General features: G+C 42.7%; 1 protein-coding gene across 10 annotated transcripts in view; it reads right to left on the reverse strand.

The window, feature by feature from the left end:
• Positions 1–1,264: 1,264 nt before the first annotated feature.
• Positions 1,265–17,033, reverse strand: part of MBD5 (methyl-CpG binding domain protein 5) — a 127,087-nt gene continuing 111,318 nt past the window's right edge. For 8 of the 10 annotated variants that reach the window (XM_027458454.3, XM_027458453.3, XM_027458451.3 and 5 more), the window contains 5 exons: positions 15,980–16,191; positions 12,995–14,203; positions 7,721–7,833; positions 3,970–4,045; positions 1,265–1,853 (listed from right to left, as the gene is read on the reverse strand). In XM_027458454.3, coding sequence (XP_027314255.3) covers positions 1,782–1,853; positions 3,970–4,045; positions 7,721–7,833; positions 12,995–14,203; positions 15,980–16,191 — 1,682 coding nt within the window. In that variant the 3' untranslated portion in view covers positions 1,265–1,781. The remainder of the gene's footprint in view (positions 1,854–3,969; positions 4,046–7,720; positions 7,834–12,994; positions 14,204–15,979; positions 16,192–17,033) is intronic. The other 2 variants (XM_027458455.3, XM_027458457.3) reach the window with 1 other exon arrangement.

A 17,033-nucleotide genomic window follows, 5' to 3' on the forward strand; every position in this document is an offset into this window, starting at 1 on the left:
AGAGCCCAGGCTGGGGCAGCCTGCGGGCCCGCGGTCCTCGGGGGCAGCCGGCCTCGGTCATGGCACTCTGCGGAGACGTGGGGGGCTCGGGCAGAGGGGCGGCCGTGCTCCCGGCACTGCCACCGGCTTCACGGGGCGCCGAGCGCTGCCAGTCCGTGGCTCGGGAGTGAGATTCGGGAGCTCAGGGAGAAAGGCGACCTGAGGTAGGTGGCGGGCCCGGGCGAGGAGGAGGGGGGTTAAGGACTCCACCCGGGGACCGGGAATGGTGAATTATTTCGGGAAGCCTCGAGGACAGAGGATGCCATGGCTTCCATCACCATCGCCGCCATCCACGTTGAAAAACAAAAAGAAAAAAAAAAAACAACTAAAAATGGAAATAATGTTGTGCTACACTTCTGTTCGTTAATTTTATAATGGCTCATAGCTTTAGACTTTTAAATCTGTAGTGTATTAATTTTTTCTACATATGTTTCACATTTCTCACTTAATATAACATAAATAATTTGGTTAATAGATTTAACCTGCACATTTCAGCCACATTAATATATATAAGAATCTGTTAATGGTATAAATAATTCTTTTTAAATAAAATAAATCTGATATGTTACATAATACTGATAAAAATTACTGTTGCTAATAGTTTTGTAAGCCACCCTTGATTTTTTGTTTCAATACTGTGAGATGGATCTGGAATCACTTTTCTGAACGCTGCGGAGCGTGCCCTGTCGTTCTACTGCAAAACCAAACCGCACTCGGCACTGATCACATCATTAAGCAGGGCCTCTGCCCCATCAAAATTAAACGCGATGGTTAATGACGTTAGATAATTTAAGCTAATAAATCTAGGGGTTTTGAGGGGTCAGAGTTACTGGGGACAGAAACTGTTTTAGTTTATCAGGTGGCTATGAAACTTTAACTACAGAAATGGCTGACTAAAGTAGTTCATCTACTTTTTTTTTTTTTCTTTTTAATAAAATCTACAGCACTCTACTTTAAAAGTTAAGTAAATAAAAACGCAACCGATGGTTGCAGCCTTTGAGTTATTAATTAGAGCTGTGATCCCACGTCCCGTTAGGAATCTGCAAGGTTGCACTCTCCTACAGAGACCTGAATGGAGTACAGTACTTCCAGGCAAGGTTCATTCCAAACAGACAGTATAAATGAACACTCAGTGGCGTGAAGTGTATGTCATAATTAAGGTATTACATAATCATGCCTTCTCTCTGCTGTTAAATACAAAAACAGCATCTTTTACATTATCATATAAAAGCATTTAGGCTGTATTTTTATTTATCACTTTACACTGGTAGTCTCTTGTATGTGTACTCAATAGAAACCAAAGAATTTTGTACACTATTTTTTTTTGTACAATAAAAGATAAAGTGTGCATTAGGTACGCTTGTACATGACAATATTGTACAATATTTACATTTCAGATATCACCATGAAATTCTGTATTATCTATATACACAATGAAAATTTCTCAGAAACATTTGGACTATTTCTTATAATCACAATTTTAGTATTATAGAAAAAAAAATCAGTAATCATCTGACATTGTTACTGTAACCTTTCAAGAGCTTTGATTGGTTTATCCAGCAACTGCTATCCCTCCTACTCATCAAAAATATTGTACCACTACTCCACGTAGCACCCTGCGGTGGTGTCTATCTGTCTTCATATAAATATTGATATAACCACGTCTATACCAATACCTACATATAGACTTATGTGCACGTTCGTTTTGATAAGTACTGGACCAGTAACAAAGACATTCAATGTTATCTAGAGATCTTCCTCCTCTTGGGTTTTGGAGGCTTCACTTGTCTGTCTCCCTGTGGGATTTGGTGGACCTAAAAACAAGTATATTCACAAGTTAGCAAAGGACATTGGTCAAAGCACCCGGCCACAAATCAACGAGTTACGGGATTGCTTGGGATGCTGCTAGGCTGCCCCACAAAACTGTTCTCAGGATTTCCCATTTACACAGCCTGAATAAAAGGGGAGCTGGAGAGCTGTCCAACACTGCAGAACGGCACCGACTGCCTAACGAGGAGCTCAGCCCCAAGCAGCAATTATGCCCAATTCCACGAAACAAATCTGTATGAAGCATTTTGACATTAGTGATAAAGGAGCAAGTATACGGTGAGGAAACACTGCTAAGGCGGAAAAAGATCAGAGGAGCCGAATTCAGGTCTGTGGCAGCCTCATTAAGGACAAGCTGCGATTAGCAAGCTCTGCTTCCAGCTCGGTGTTAAAGCAATGTTTTGAATTTGGGTTTGGTGCTAGGTGGCTCTGAGCACAGGAGTTTCCCAGCGCGAGCGGCAGGCGAGGTGTGCCGGGCACGGAGTGCCACCACCATCTGTCGGCAGCCGGCAGCTCAGCGCCACTCCCGGCCCCAGCAGCGCAGCCACAAAGCCCGCAGCACCGTGCTGCATCACTGCCCAGGCTCCTTCTTGAATTCCTGCAGCCCGCTAACGTTTCCTACTTATTTATTGGCTCCTTCCAGCAGAAATGATGATTTAAGCTCGTTAGCGTGCTTGCACATGCTTTTCATTTAAAGATGTAGCTGATGACTGAACAGCAGCAGCTGAAAAAACAGCGAGCCGCTAAAAAGGGAAGTGCTGATTCCCTGCGACTACTTCTAAGAATCGTAATTTTCATGGAAAGAAACCCTGATTATGAATTTTGGGCCCAGATAATTACAATATAAATCAAGGTGATGTAGTGACACACGGGCTGGTAGAGCAGCTTGCCCGTGTTACAAAACTACAAGATGAGCAAGTCCTGTTAGAGCAGTTTCCCCTGAGCCACTCTCTATCTGAGTTAAAATAGAATCGCAGCGAGGTTTGAGCACCTCTGTGTTTGTGCAGGAGGGAATGGGGCTGGCACCAGCAGCAGGGGCCGGCCCAGAGGTCTAAGGGGTGCTGCAAGCGGCACAGAAGATGTGTGTGCCCTGCACATCCCGCGGGCACTTGCGACAGTCAGGTCCTGCTGTCCTTTGCCTTCCCATCAAGAGGAAGACGTTTCAAATCAAAACTCCATCTTATTTAATCAATTCACAACTTTAAGCAAAAGATTTGGGTTTGTTATTACTTATGGCAACTGAGTAACTTATTTAGGGTGTCTTGGTGACTCTGAAACCAGCTTTGAGCCTGGAGATCTGTTCAGATTTCCTTTTCTGTGCTCCAGCAGCTCCCCTAAGTCGTGCTCATCCCTCTAAACATGCGTGTGTACCCGCATCTTTAGGACTGGGCATCGTATATAATGAGGAAAAGATTTACGTAGTCAAGTGCTTCATAATTAATAATTGGCAGAATTACCAGTGATAAGATACAGGAGGTTGTATGCACAGTGACACACTTGTTTGCATGTTATAAAGGAATTACAGACGTAAATGCGAAGATAAGTACCTTATATAAAGAGATGTTACATTAGAAAGATCCTGGGCTGCCATAGCAGTGCTCTTTTAAAAATATTTACACTGTTACACTCACTACCAGGAACATCCTTCTTAACTTACCTTTCAGGACAGTACCTATCATGTCACCTGAGGAAAACTTTATTCAAAGGGTTTGATACTCAAACAAATGATGCTTTTAAAGGTGGTTTCAACAAATGAGCCTGATTTTGTGTCCCCAGCCAGAGAAAACCCCTGGAATGTGAGCCGGACTGGGACTGATCAAGATAATATCAGGCTGCATGTGTAAAGTATGCCCAGGTCTTTTAAAAATACATATAATTGGCAATGCAGCTAAAATGATGCATCTTTTCCCCATTTTTCAGAATAACTAGACATTTGCAAACAGTTTGTCAGGCAAGAAAAATATCGAAAATTCCCCATTACTTAAGAAAACACAAACGAAAGTTACGGAAAGGAACCCAAATCGACAAACCCAGCCTCCGACTGACACACATGCACAAACAGAGAGAACAAAGAAATTATTGCTGATGTGAAAAGAAACTTACATTCCCAGACATTTTGTCTAGTTCACTCATGGCCTCGTGTATAGCAGCTTCTAAATGGTTATTTAGCTTTCCACTTCTAGGAAGAAGAAATTAATGTTGTCAGTAACTTAGCAGCAGAAAAACACAATAACAAATGCATTAATTCATCAGACACATTTGAGCATCCAGAGAGCCTCCCAGGTTGTTACAGCACTGGGCCTGTCCTTCAAGGAAGGAGACGCTTCCTAAATAAATCTTCCCGTTTAGCAAAGGGAGAAGGATCGCTGCGTCAGCTGGGATGGAGCGCAGCAGGACCCGTCGTGCTACGCAGAGCTGTGCTCGCTTACCGAAGGCTTTGAGCGAGTTTGTTCAAACGGGTAAAGGAATTTTAGAATGATGTATCCTGATTAGGTTTAAACCAACCAGAGAAATTATAAAATAATCTGAAATACAGATTCTGATACAAAGCTGGCCATGTCCACGTGGGTTTCTGAATCAACTGAGCTCGGCTGCTCACAAAACCAAGTTTAAGTGATGCAACCCGGACCAGCGACGATGCCCTGAGATATTATAAATGCCAAGCAGGATATTGCTTAGTGGCATCATCACCTCTAGAAAGGCACCGTGATGGCTCCACCTGTACTGCAGCTGTATTAAGGACTGATAACGGCGCTGATTTGGATGTCATTGAGAAGCAGCTCTCAGAGCACAAGTTACTGGAGTTATTTCATCAACACGATGCTCTGGCAGCAGCCTCACGCGTCTTTATTGGATTTTTCCCCTACTCCTTCCCAATCTCCTGTTTTGGTCGGCTGACTAAAAATTAAGCAACGTTTGGAAACCCAACTGAACTGCTTTTTAACATTGTTTGCCTAAAATTCAATCTTAAATTAATTGAAGTTAATTCCAAATAGCACTGAGAAGCTTCGTTTGCTGTCAGTGGCACCAGAGGCAGGCCAGACGTGCCCGCACCAGGAGCGTGCAGGACGTCTGATGGCACCCGAAGGACACTGCCCATTTTTAACTGTTCATTTAAAAATCCTGTACTGACTTTGTAAGTTGGAATTTCTGCTTTAACAGAACTGCATTTGGGATGATGTTTAGGATGAAATTAATGGAATATTTGGTAGCATCTCAGCAGCAACCACTTCTAACAAACTGGCAGGCTCGGATACGGCACGGTGGTTTCCCTGCTGCTCTGTTGGAAGAACAGAGGTTTGGCTTTTCGCTGGAGATGGAAATTTTTACTCCGTAAGCACAATAGAAAGCACAGCAAAAGCAGCGATGATTGATGTGACTTAATTTATGGTGATTGTCACTGTCATAATGAAACAGCCCTAGCAATTAAGATAATCAAAGGCAGTATTACACAGCATGCAGATTTCTCCCCCCTGTTTTTCTTCCTTCGTGCCTTGCCTTTGGGTAGGATGACCCCTTGAGGTCACTTTCACCCTTATTAGGTGCTTAGGAAATTTTTGCTATTAGTTAAGAGCCATTTGGAAGTATTACAAATAGAGATGAAGGTATGAATTGTAGTCTTAAGACTCCGATGTTTTTTTTCCACTAGCTACATTCCACCGTGAAGACGAGGACCTGCCCGAGTGAGTCAAAGTTTCAGCAGTGCCCATCACCCAAATACCAGCTACTGCAGCCAAGCCACTGCGACAACGAAGCAGAGACCCTGGCACCGGATAAACTCATGTCAGGTATGATGCAAACCGACCTGCAAATGCCACAACTTCTGCCAAACTCCACTTAAAAGATTCTAGGAGTGGTTTCTTTCTCCTGTTAGAGAGCAGCACATCGCTTCTCTGAAATCCTCTCATGGCCAACAGCTTTAGAGGCAGATTTGAACTCCTTCCCCCAGGAGCAGAGGACAACCTTTGTGCCAGCAGCATTCCTTTAATCCTTCCTACTGGAGCCCACTGCAATTTCACTGATCCGTATCCTCCAAACGAAGCACGACCATGAGCTGAGCCACGTTTTTGGAAGTCCCCGAGCTCCGTCCCGCAGTGGGCAGGTCCCGGAGCTGGCGTGCAGTCGCTGCTGGCGCTGTGAGGCCGTGCGAGCACACCCGTGCCCTGCAGAGCCAGCAGGAGGGACGTCGCTGACCCATTTTGAGGGTCTGGATGCTAACCTTGCTCTGCTCAAGACACCGAACCTCTGCAGTGTTGGCCCATGCTCCTAAAACTAATTTCTCCTGGACCTCTTCACCTGCGTCTTTGTGTTACAGAAGTGCCCAACGCAATGTCAGTGCTGCTGTGTCAGTGGCACACTTATCCATGTGGCAACAGAGACTAAGAGGAGTTGTATTCCACGTGTAACTGCTATATCTAATGCTTAATCCTCCAAAGTTTGGGGCCCTTGTGCAACAGGACGCTACAAGGCCATGTATCACGGAGAAGACCATCAGGAGATAAGAGCTGCTTCAGATAAACCGGGAACAAACCACAGGTAAAAGAGAAGGGGCTACCCTCAGGTCCACAACAAACGAGCAAACCACTTGAAATATGAGACACAGACAGGGAGAAATTGGGCAAAAACCTGTAAGGGCTGTAAAGTGACCCTAGGGCCAGGGGCACCCGGGGGCCCCAGACTGGAGCTGTTTTGCTACGCACAAGCCCCGGTGCAGAGCCAGTGGTGCCACAAGAAAGGGCACGGGGCTCTGTGCAGGTCTAACCCCCCAGCCTGCCAAATATACAGCTGCAAGTCAGAAATCGGGGGGTTTTCTTTAACTGTATTGCTCCTTCCAGCCTTAGCAGCCCTTCAGATCAGCTGTCGCCTCCTCGCGGCACGCACTGTGTCGGGGAGCAGAGCCAGCAGCCGGCTGCCCCGAGCCCTGCTCACCCTTCAGCTCCAGCACTTGGGGCTGGTGAAAAAAAAAATACCGTGGCATTGTCTCAGTGGCATGAAAACTATTTCTGGTAAGCGCTGCGTGACGTGTAAATAGAGGAAAAGCTGCCACCTTAAATGGAGCTGGAGACAAATAATTATTTAATTCCGTTCAGCTCGTGTTTCCTGCGCTGAGGACGAGTGGTGTGAGCGGACAGGACGCTCACCCAGCTCAGTGCGTTCTCAGTGCAGGAGCAAGCACACAGCAGTGCCTCAAAGCGATCCCGAGCACGGCACCACCTCTGCTCTGCTGCCCTTTTACAGCCATCAAGGTTTGATTTCTCCTCACACCAACCTCATTTTGTCTCTGCTTTCTGTTTCACGTCCTACTACTCAGTGTCTCACAGGCTTTCCATCCCTGCACCTCGGTAAATAAAGGCTAAAAGGCCCGGTAACACCAGGCAGCACAGAGGGTGTGAGGGAAGCCCGGCACCGAGCCGCTGTCTGGATACCCGCAGCCAAACTTCACAAGGGCTGCAAAGCTTCTTGGCAATGGGAAATAAAATTTATCGGAAGAAACCTGTGCTCTGCCTGCAGCTGCAGCTGACAGAGGGAGAGGGGAGAGATAAGAAGAGCAGATCGTGTTAAAAAGCGCATTTGGCCAGAAGAGTTTTGATGTAATAACTTTTTTTTTGCCGTAAATTAGAATCCCACACATGAAAGCTCAAACAAGCAGGCTGACATTTTACAAAGGCTACTGTAAATATCAGAAGATGCAATAAAAATGCAGATATCAAAGATCTCGGATGATTACCATAACCAACACAAGGAGTTCAGAAAATTAACTTTTCTGTTTGGCAGATCCGCCAGGGTCCCCAAAATGGGAGGCTCTGGAAGCGAAAGAATGACATTAATTCATCATGAAGGGGCGCTCACTTACTTTCTGTTCCTTTTCCTGGCGCGGTTGTAAGCTTCTAGACCTTCTGTTAGTGTCTTCAACTTCTCTGGCTCCACCTGAGTGAAGGTATGAACACCAAACCACATTACCCAGACCTGCAATTATCAAACACCGCTTTTACTGTACTAGACATGCATTATTAAGGAGCCGAATTTTCAGCGCATCCGCAAGACACCGACCTTCCCAGCAAAGAAATTAAGGTATAGCTCCACACACCCCCTCATACACAGATCCACACGCTGTAATTTCTCTACATATCCACACCATTAATAGCAATACAAAAACAGAAGGAAAACAGTATTTTAGAACCCATTTTTTTTTTTATATTATTGAGGTAAATGCTGCTGTCTCACATCCCGTACTCCCATTTCACCAATATACGGGACATCTCCAAGACTACGTGGCACAGCGAGGTGCCTGACACACATCCTACAGCTTTTACAGGTGCTATCACCATGAACACGTTTTACATCACCTCGCCTTCTGGCCGCAGTACGTACGGCCCCAGCTCAGCAGCGCTGCTGATGGCACGGCCAAACCCCGTCCTGGCTCCGAGGAGCTCAAAGACCTTACAAAGATTGGGGTGGGACAGGGCAGGAGGAACACACCTTACTTATGCAGTAGGAAATTATGACTTTCAGCTACTGCTTGGGTTAGCCATCTAATTTATCCATCCTCAGAAAGGGCTTTTTTTTTTTTTAATTTATTTATTTATTGCTAAGCGCAAGTTTTAGTGATCTGCTGAGTCAGGACCGAATGTGAGCACGTGCTGACCAGGGCTGCTGAGCTGGTCCTTGGGGTACTTTCACTGGAAATGTAGGTTCTCTTGAATTCACCCAGAATTATAATCTTTTAAGCAAGCTGTCCGTAGACCACAGCATCTGCTCACGGGCACCACCAGTTAGTGCCAGTGCAAACACCACAAACACAGAGGCAGTGAGTTATATCGTCTGTAGGACCCTATCGTCTGCCTTCACAATACAATATCCCACTTAACTCCGCATATTATTTTGATTTGGTTCACAGTCGTTTCTGCTTGTAAAACCACAAAAATACGCTAAAAATACATCACTTTCAAGAAAATGACCTGATAAATTCCGTTTTTGTCAGTAGCGTTATGTTTTGCTTGCCTTATTTGCATAAGCTAACAAGAACCTTATACAGCATTTGTTTCATTAAAAAGTACAGCTTGTATTTTGACACAAAGAAAATTAAATCCGTAAATACAAATTTATTAAGCGTGCCTACACACAATCCTAAAAATAAATTCGAATGCAACTTCCATCTAAAGCCAACCTTTCGATGAATAAATAATTTATATTCACAACGAAACTGATTTTTAGACGTGACGATCTGAAGTTAATGAGCAGGCAGGTTGTCAAAATCCCTCGACACAATGCCAAATGTAATAAATACACGGTGAGACCAAATTTCACATCTTGAACTCCTGCATCTGAGAACGAAGTTGGGAACTATGGCAGCTTCAGGAACTTAAAAGACGAGTCATTACGGCTGAAATCTGCACGCAGGGAGGCAAGGTTTCTGCTTTCATGGAAAATATGCAATTCTGCTACAGGCTGCAGCACCTCTCTACGCGCACTGGTAATGCCAGGCTGCAAACACTTCACACAATTCCTTTCCCAACCAGATTTTGTAATAATACAAACGCATACAGGTGAAATGCGATCGACTGAGAGGCTGCAGAGCTGTGAAGGATGCACAGAGGAGGCTCAGGAGCTGCATGAGGTGAAGGGCCCGGCCGCAGCAGTGGATGCAGCTTCCCTGTCTGCGATACGCTAACGCTCAAGCCCACAGCTTACAGTCCCTCTGAAAACTACTACAGAAAAAGCTTACATTTTTCAAACTGCACAGAATTTAATGGTAGAAACGTAAACATCCCAATTCTTTAAAGCTGAACCTTTACTCTGTGGCGATGCTGCCGGGAGCACTCCAATGGCACTGCATCCATACAAGGGAGGAATAATCACAGAATAAACTTTTGCAGAGTGTTGCACGTGTCTGCCCTCAGGTACAAAGGAAAGTTAAAGGGTAAACTACTTTTGCAAACAGCAGCACATTTGGGTAACAAGTGACTTATGTGATAAAAAGGATCAATATCTTCATTACAGGAATTGTGTGATGGTAGAGCAGCCAAGAAACCCAAACCTGCTAGCACTTGTTTGAAGTAGGGTCAAATTAAAGTAACATGGAATTGGGAGCAAGTATAACAATAGGTTGGGATTAATCGTATCACATCCCCTCATTTACAAAACCCCCTTACAATAGTGATACACACAGACTGGATTTTCAGGACTCTGATAAACCACACCTATTCTTATCTCTAGGACGAGAGAAGCTCAGTTTCCTCAAGCAATTATTTACAAAGGCTTGGTAAGAGCCCAGTGTTTTATGCCACTCTATAAAAAAAACAAACATCCAGAAGCCAAATTATCATGAAACAGCAAAAACTGGTTTTCCTATTGTAATTTTTTTAGCATCAAGTACTGATTAAGTGTAAAATCTGAAAGAAATCAACTTGTGCTACCACAGACAGGAGGCTGACTGCTAGCACGGCTGCCTGGCAGGAACTGCCGGATAATTATTGCAACTACACTATAAGGTGCCCAAATTCTGCTTTTATGCCATTTTACATAAATCTATTGCAGCAAAAAGCAGAATTTCCCCCCAGAGAAATCAGCAGCACCTTCCCAGTGAGACAGGAGCCGGCTCAGAAGCACAGACAGGTGGAGCTGCTGCTCCTGCTGCCCCGGGGGCTGGCTACCAAAGGCAGCTCTCACCAAGGTGCTGTCCTAGCTGCTCGACACGTAGAAGTATTACTGCATTTAACACCCAAATTCTTAATGGAAACAAACACCAAATTAATGTACAATACAGTGAACAGAGAGTGTACAATGTACAGTGAGATTCCAGAGCACAGCTGCAGCGATGTTACATGTAGGAAGTTAACATCTGATTATACAAATATGTCACAAGATGTTCTAAGAAAGCTTCTCAGAAAATCAAGTTTCCAGAACTGCTGCTCATGAATTACAACCTTTGGGGATTTTCTGGAGTGCAGGCTTTCTGGAGACCTTTTGGTTTTCAAGGATTTTTGGTTTTCCTTTCTATTGCAGACCAGGCTGTCCAAACATCTGAAGGACGTGGCTGTGCGACACGTTACAGGAACGTTTGACCAGGTGCACAGCCTGCCACTGTGCACGCCAGTTCCTGCCTGCTTTTGGCTAGAAACACCGCTATGATACAGCCCGTGCACGGTTTCAAACTGCTTCTCACCTCGTTCCTGTTTCCTAGCATCACATAATTCAGCCTGAAATCCTGACCTCTGAAAGGTCACTCGCTCTGTACTGCTTGGTGGTGAGCATCAGCCACACACATATGTAAATATATAAATAAATATATAAATATGTAAATTCATGTATAGAACAACCATGAAATGGGACAGCCTTCTGAAGAGAGGGGATCTGTTACATGGGACTTCCTGACGAAGAACTTGGAAGTCTCTCTTGCTGCCTCGGCAGTACTGCATCCGGAGCATTTCCTTGGTCGAGAAGGGATCCACAGGTTGCTTTCCTGTTGTTTGTGCTTCAGTATACAATAAAATCTATGCCATTAAACGTGATGTTACACATTGTGTTTAGATATTGTACAAAAGAGACAGAAATAAAGAAAGGGGGTTTGCACAGAAACAACCACACGTTCTGGTAAACACAAATTGGGAGTGAAGTTTAAAACAATTGCTATGGAATGCAAATGAAAAAAATCACCTCTTTATAAAAGTTGAAAAAAAAACTCTTAAAACGTATCAGAACAATCTTATAAATATGGGTTTGCAATTAAATTTGTGAAGTTAACACAAATACACGCTTGGAGCATGTATGCAGCACAAGCACTGTGCTCATCAGTCATATGGGACCTTGACATTATTCACATCCTTATTTTTCCAGTTTAATCCTTTACTGTTTGTTACTCATTTGCCTACAGTTTTAAAAGTGATATGTACCTTGGGAATCTAATCTTTATAAGGAACGAGCTCTTCAGCATGCAAGTGCTGTTATTAAAGCACGGTGACTTCTCCAAAGTAAATACTTCTGTTCAGAGTACTCGAACGGGAGCTCCCTGAAACCACTGAGGCTACGGAGATCAAGGAAGAAGCCTTGAGAGAGAGACTGAAGTTCTCTTGAACTGGGGTTGAAACCATTCCAGCCAAACAACGCCCCAGATATTTATACCACCAATTCATCAAAGACCTGACTGTTTGAGCAAATGATGTTTGCACATCAACCTCAGATAACTCCACGACCAAGTGCAGGAAGAGCAGCGCTGGGTACAATGCGGAGATACCAGCTCTGGCTCGAGGCACCCCTGAGCTGTGCACTGCTGGGACCCAGAGCACCCCGCAACATTTCTGGGCATTGGCTCTTGGGCACTTCATGGGTAAAGGAACCCTTTGGTCCAAGCTGCTATGGATACTCTTACATTTTTATGACTGTTGTCATCTGCTAGTCGGGAGCATGGGAAAAAGATGTAATTTTTAAGCGGTTTGACTTCTTCATGACAAAGGTAAAATGATGTTTTGATAGGTTTTGGCTTTCTACTTACGTATTTTTAAAATTGGCATTTTTTTCAAATAGCGCTTTGGAAACATTTACATGTAGAAGATGTGAAATAGTTTATGAAAACTACTAAAATATGTTACACACTTAGTGGAGACTAGAACTTAAAATACTTATCATACATTCTCTGACAAACATACCGTTAGCATTAAAAACCCTGCAATTTAGGACAAACGAGCAAATAGGAGTGCTTTCTTCACTATTATAAGATGTTCTAGACCTCTTTTCATGGCGAAATGCATGTACCCAAGCATTGTATGTGACAGTCAGCAAGATTTTACTTATTACACACTCCTCAATCTGATTAGATCGGTTTTCCTTTTTGCAGTTTTCACCACTTTTAGACGTCTCCACATGCCTTACACACCATACCAGTTTCTTTGGACACAACACCTTTAAGTTCACCTAAATACACACTGTGAGTTTAACAATTCTGGGGATGAATTCCATTCTGCAAGCTGTAGTATGGAGGGAAAAAAAGCAATTTGTACTATTAAAATACCAGACAAGTTAAAAAAATAAAGGACCAAGATAAAGCATTGATACGTTATGGTTTGTATAAGCATATGTACAGGTGTATATAAGAAGAGAGATAGATATGTGCATATATATATAAATATACCTTCCCCTCCTCAGCGTTTTGTTGACATGAATTGTGAACTTCTTCTTCTCTTACTAGTTTTCCAGGCCATGAAGTCAGTCCTTTGATTTGGCCCCAGACCAAGTCGCCAACATTAAACGTCCTCGGCCTGTAATGTATCAGCTCGTTTGAAGAAGGGGAATCTGGATTCCTTAGGTCATCTTCACTACTGATGCTTTTAGCATCTGAAGGGCTAGGCACACACCCATTAATGCTTTTGGCATTAAAATCTCCATTGTAATGGATATAGTCTTTAACTAATGAACTTTCCAAGCTATTTGAGGAACTTGGAGATTGCTCTTCCAGAATCAGGTCTTGTTTAGAAGTGTTCAGCAACTCCCCAAATCCTCTGTTCTGCTGAGGCCTATTTCCATTTATGTGTGCACATCGTTCCACAGTGTTCTCCAGTCTTTCCTTAAAACTCATCATAGTTCTTTTGTAATTGTTATACCTGAAATTCTCCTCCAACATTTTATCACTTTGACAGTTTCGCTGTGATAGCAGTATCTGATGCTGCTCGCCTTGTAATAATGGCAGTGTGGAGATGTTATTGGGCCTTTCGTGACAAGGACTACTATGGATATGTGCAGAGTGGTCTAGAAACTCATCACATTTCCATCTGTTTATCTCACTGACAGGACTTTGCTCCCCTTCCCACTGTTTTTTGGGTGTGTTACAACTTGTTGATTTGTAATATTCATACCCATCCCCTTCACTTGAATTTTTACCATGCTCTGAGTTCTTCAGTATTCGCGTTCCTCTAGTGTTCCTTATCCTACCTTCGTGATCAGAAACAGCAATGTTTCTCCCATGGATTACTGCACTGACAGCACTAGAAAGATTTAATGGGTCACCAATTGAGGCTGTGAAGGCACTCATGGCACTCAAAGCTGGAATGGGACTCATTTGTGTTGTACTGCTTACGGCAGTGGTGATTACTACTTGCATTCCCTTGCTTGCAGCATCTACAACTGCTTTGTAGATAGCGTCCACTGATGTATCACCCTGAGCAGCGACGTTGAGGTTATCCTTTGCCTGTTGTCCAAGAGATGGTTCAGTTCTTTGCTGCAAATCACAAGATGTTTCTTGGAAAGGAGGAAGCATAGTGTTGGAGCTCTCGGGAACTGGTGCCATTCCCATCTGAGTGATCATCCTTTTGTTTAGGACAGCAGCATCTTCCTGCATTCTCACCTGAAAAAAAAGGGAGAGAAAAAGATGGAAATTGCTATTCTGCTTAAAACTCCACTTTAATAGAAAACTTTGTTTCATTTTAGTAGAAAATCAGGATAGTGGCCAGGGGTTATGATGTTACAGTATATAAACAATTTTACTTTGGTTATACATCAGTTATGGAGCTTAAAGCTGGATAAACTTGATAGAAAAAAATAAGTTAAAAACTGATAGGAAAGTAAAGCCATCAGCTGTTACGACTTTACCTCATGGTTCTGAACGAATGCCTTGCATGCAATGACACAACCTGGCAGGTACTGCTGAGACTACATTTTTATCTCCTCTTTCACAGGTTCTTTCTTTTCTGAGGTTCCCTCTTCTGAAGTACAGCACCCGCCTTTTTTCTCTGAAACTCTAACCAACTCCATCAAGTATTTCAATATTTCTCGTCAACTATTCTCTTTTATTCCTTCTCAGACCCCCAGTTTTTCCTCTTTCCTCCCAACCAACTGTTCCTCTAGGCTCCTTACACGTTCCTCTTTCAGTCTGGAAAGTAGGCCATCGCTGTCCTTTTGCAACTGGCCAGCATTTCTATTTTCTCCCTTTCGTTTATGTGCTTCTCTCATGGGATCTCTTTTTACTTCAGTCCCTTGTAAACCATGTCTGCATCCCTTTGCATTGCAGCTGTAATGTCAGGAGCTGCCACAGTAAACTGTAACCTTAAGATTAAAGTAACTGTGCTTTTTGTATTTCCTGTCACATACGTAGGCAGTGAAGACGACATCAATAATAGTGCTTTAATAAAAAACAATAACAAACAAGGGCAAAATATTTCCCAAAGCTCCTTTAAATACTCACCATTACTATTTATATAACCGAGAAACTGAACCAAAAAATACTGAGATAAAGCTACCAGAATTCATATAAAAACAAAGGGAGGTAACAGGCAGCTGGTGGACTGTGATTTTGCAGTAGCAGTGAAATGCCTACACTGAGAAAATGACACGTCTTCTTTTTCCTTCTTAAAGGGTAAAAGCACTCGCTGGCACTATGCACGCTTCCGTCTTCACATCTCGAGTTCTGCAGCAACCACAGTAATGCTGAATAATAATACACATGCTGTACCTCTGCTTTATTACCTGTTTTGGTTGCTATGCTTCCTGTCAGTTTGCTAGTTTAATAGTCCAGGTTGCATTATGAAGAACTATTAGGTGAATAGCATGAAGGTACCATTTTTTGCACAGTTTGCCACTGCATATTCATTCTAATCCCTGCTTTCTTCCATTTATACAAATCTGCATCAGTTACCTCTCCCATTCAATTCCACTGGGAATATAAGAAGGATCTGTGCCATAGTCACCTATAATCATTTATTAAGTTTCTAATTACTATAAAAAGGTATCAACATTTCCTTCTAACCACTGAATCTTTGAGTGATCTAAAAGGGAATTTATGATATTTTTTTTCAGAATGGAAAACAGTTTTGCCAAAAAATGTACAGTACTTATCAGAATGCACATAGCCTGATTTTTTCCAATACATAGAGCACAGCTGTTTCTGAAGATACTATACCCAATTTCTAAGGAAGAAGGTATCAAGTTTCAGTAACAAATGTTACTGATTTGCAAACTCCAAAAACTCCTGAAAGAGGCAAGCAGCTGTATGTATCATATTGTCTTAATCACTCAGCAAAAAAAAACAACAACAACAAAAAAAAAAGCCAAACTATGGAGGATATAACTTTACCTACTTAGAGTTGCACATTTGTTTGAATATTGATTTAATTTTGCTTTCTACCTGGAAATTTTGGAACAGACATGCCATGGGGTTTGGGTTGTTAGCCGGGCCAGGAACTGGGGGCTGGCCTTGAAAGCCCTGCATGTTCTGATACCCCTGGAGAAGGTGCTGTTGCTGCTGATTTGAAGGAAACATCTGATTGTTGTTTAATAGCGACTGGAGATGACTCAGTTGATGGTTATTCAAAGTAGTGTTTATAGATGACATGTCACCTGTAATTCAAACACAGGGAAACAGAAGTCAGTACAGTTTTCAACAGTCAGGAGGAATTTTCCTTGACTCAAATTTCAACTGACTGCTAAGCAAATGCCTCTGTAAAACAACACTTTTCCCCTTCAATCTTCTACGGAATGGTCCTCAAGGCATGTGTCTCCTAATCTTTGTTCCTTTCTTTCTTCAGCACTGCTTCTTTTGCATGTCACATCTATCTGGACTCTTTCTAAAGGTTTCTGACATGACTGTCTCTGCCTTTGGAACGGTACACGGCCAAGTATGGCAGAATGAGCTGCCATCATATCCGTGCCTTGGAATCTTACTCTTAGTATCCAAAGAGTGACTGCTTCAAACAGTACTGGGGTGGTGAGGGGGGAGGAGAAGAGAGAGAGAGAAAAAGAGAAAATAATTTAAAAAAACAACAAAACTTGTTTTTCATTAACTACGACAAAATAATGTGATCTAACTGCACGTGAGCAAAGGCTTTTTGGATCACAAACATGTTAGTCCACACTCCACACATTTTTTGTTTTTTAGTATTCTAGAGATGCGATTGTATTAACATTTTCTATAATGTGAACATCTCACCAAACATGAAAACCCTAGTTCTAGTAAAATAAGCATGCTGTTGAACCTGACTTTGTGATATAAAAAAGCTTAAAAATGTATCAATTTCTGAGTTTTTTTTTTTTAATATAAAGTTCATGTTTTTCTTAAAATTTGCATTTGCAGAATCATTGGTTATCTATTTTACATTAAAAATGTCAAGTAGGATTGAGTTCACAGTAGCCATTTAGTAGGGAGGTATGAGGTATTAAGCAAAATACTTATCAGCTCTACC

Source organism: Anas platyrhynchos, chromosome 7 (genome assembly GCF_047663525.1).
Source record: "Anas platyrhynchos isolate ZD024472 breed Pekin duck chromosome 7, IASCAAS_PekinDuck_T2T, whole genome shotgun sequence".
Lineage (NCBI taxonomy): Eukaryota > Metazoa > Chordata > Aves > Anseriformes > Anatidae > Anas > Anas platyrhynchos.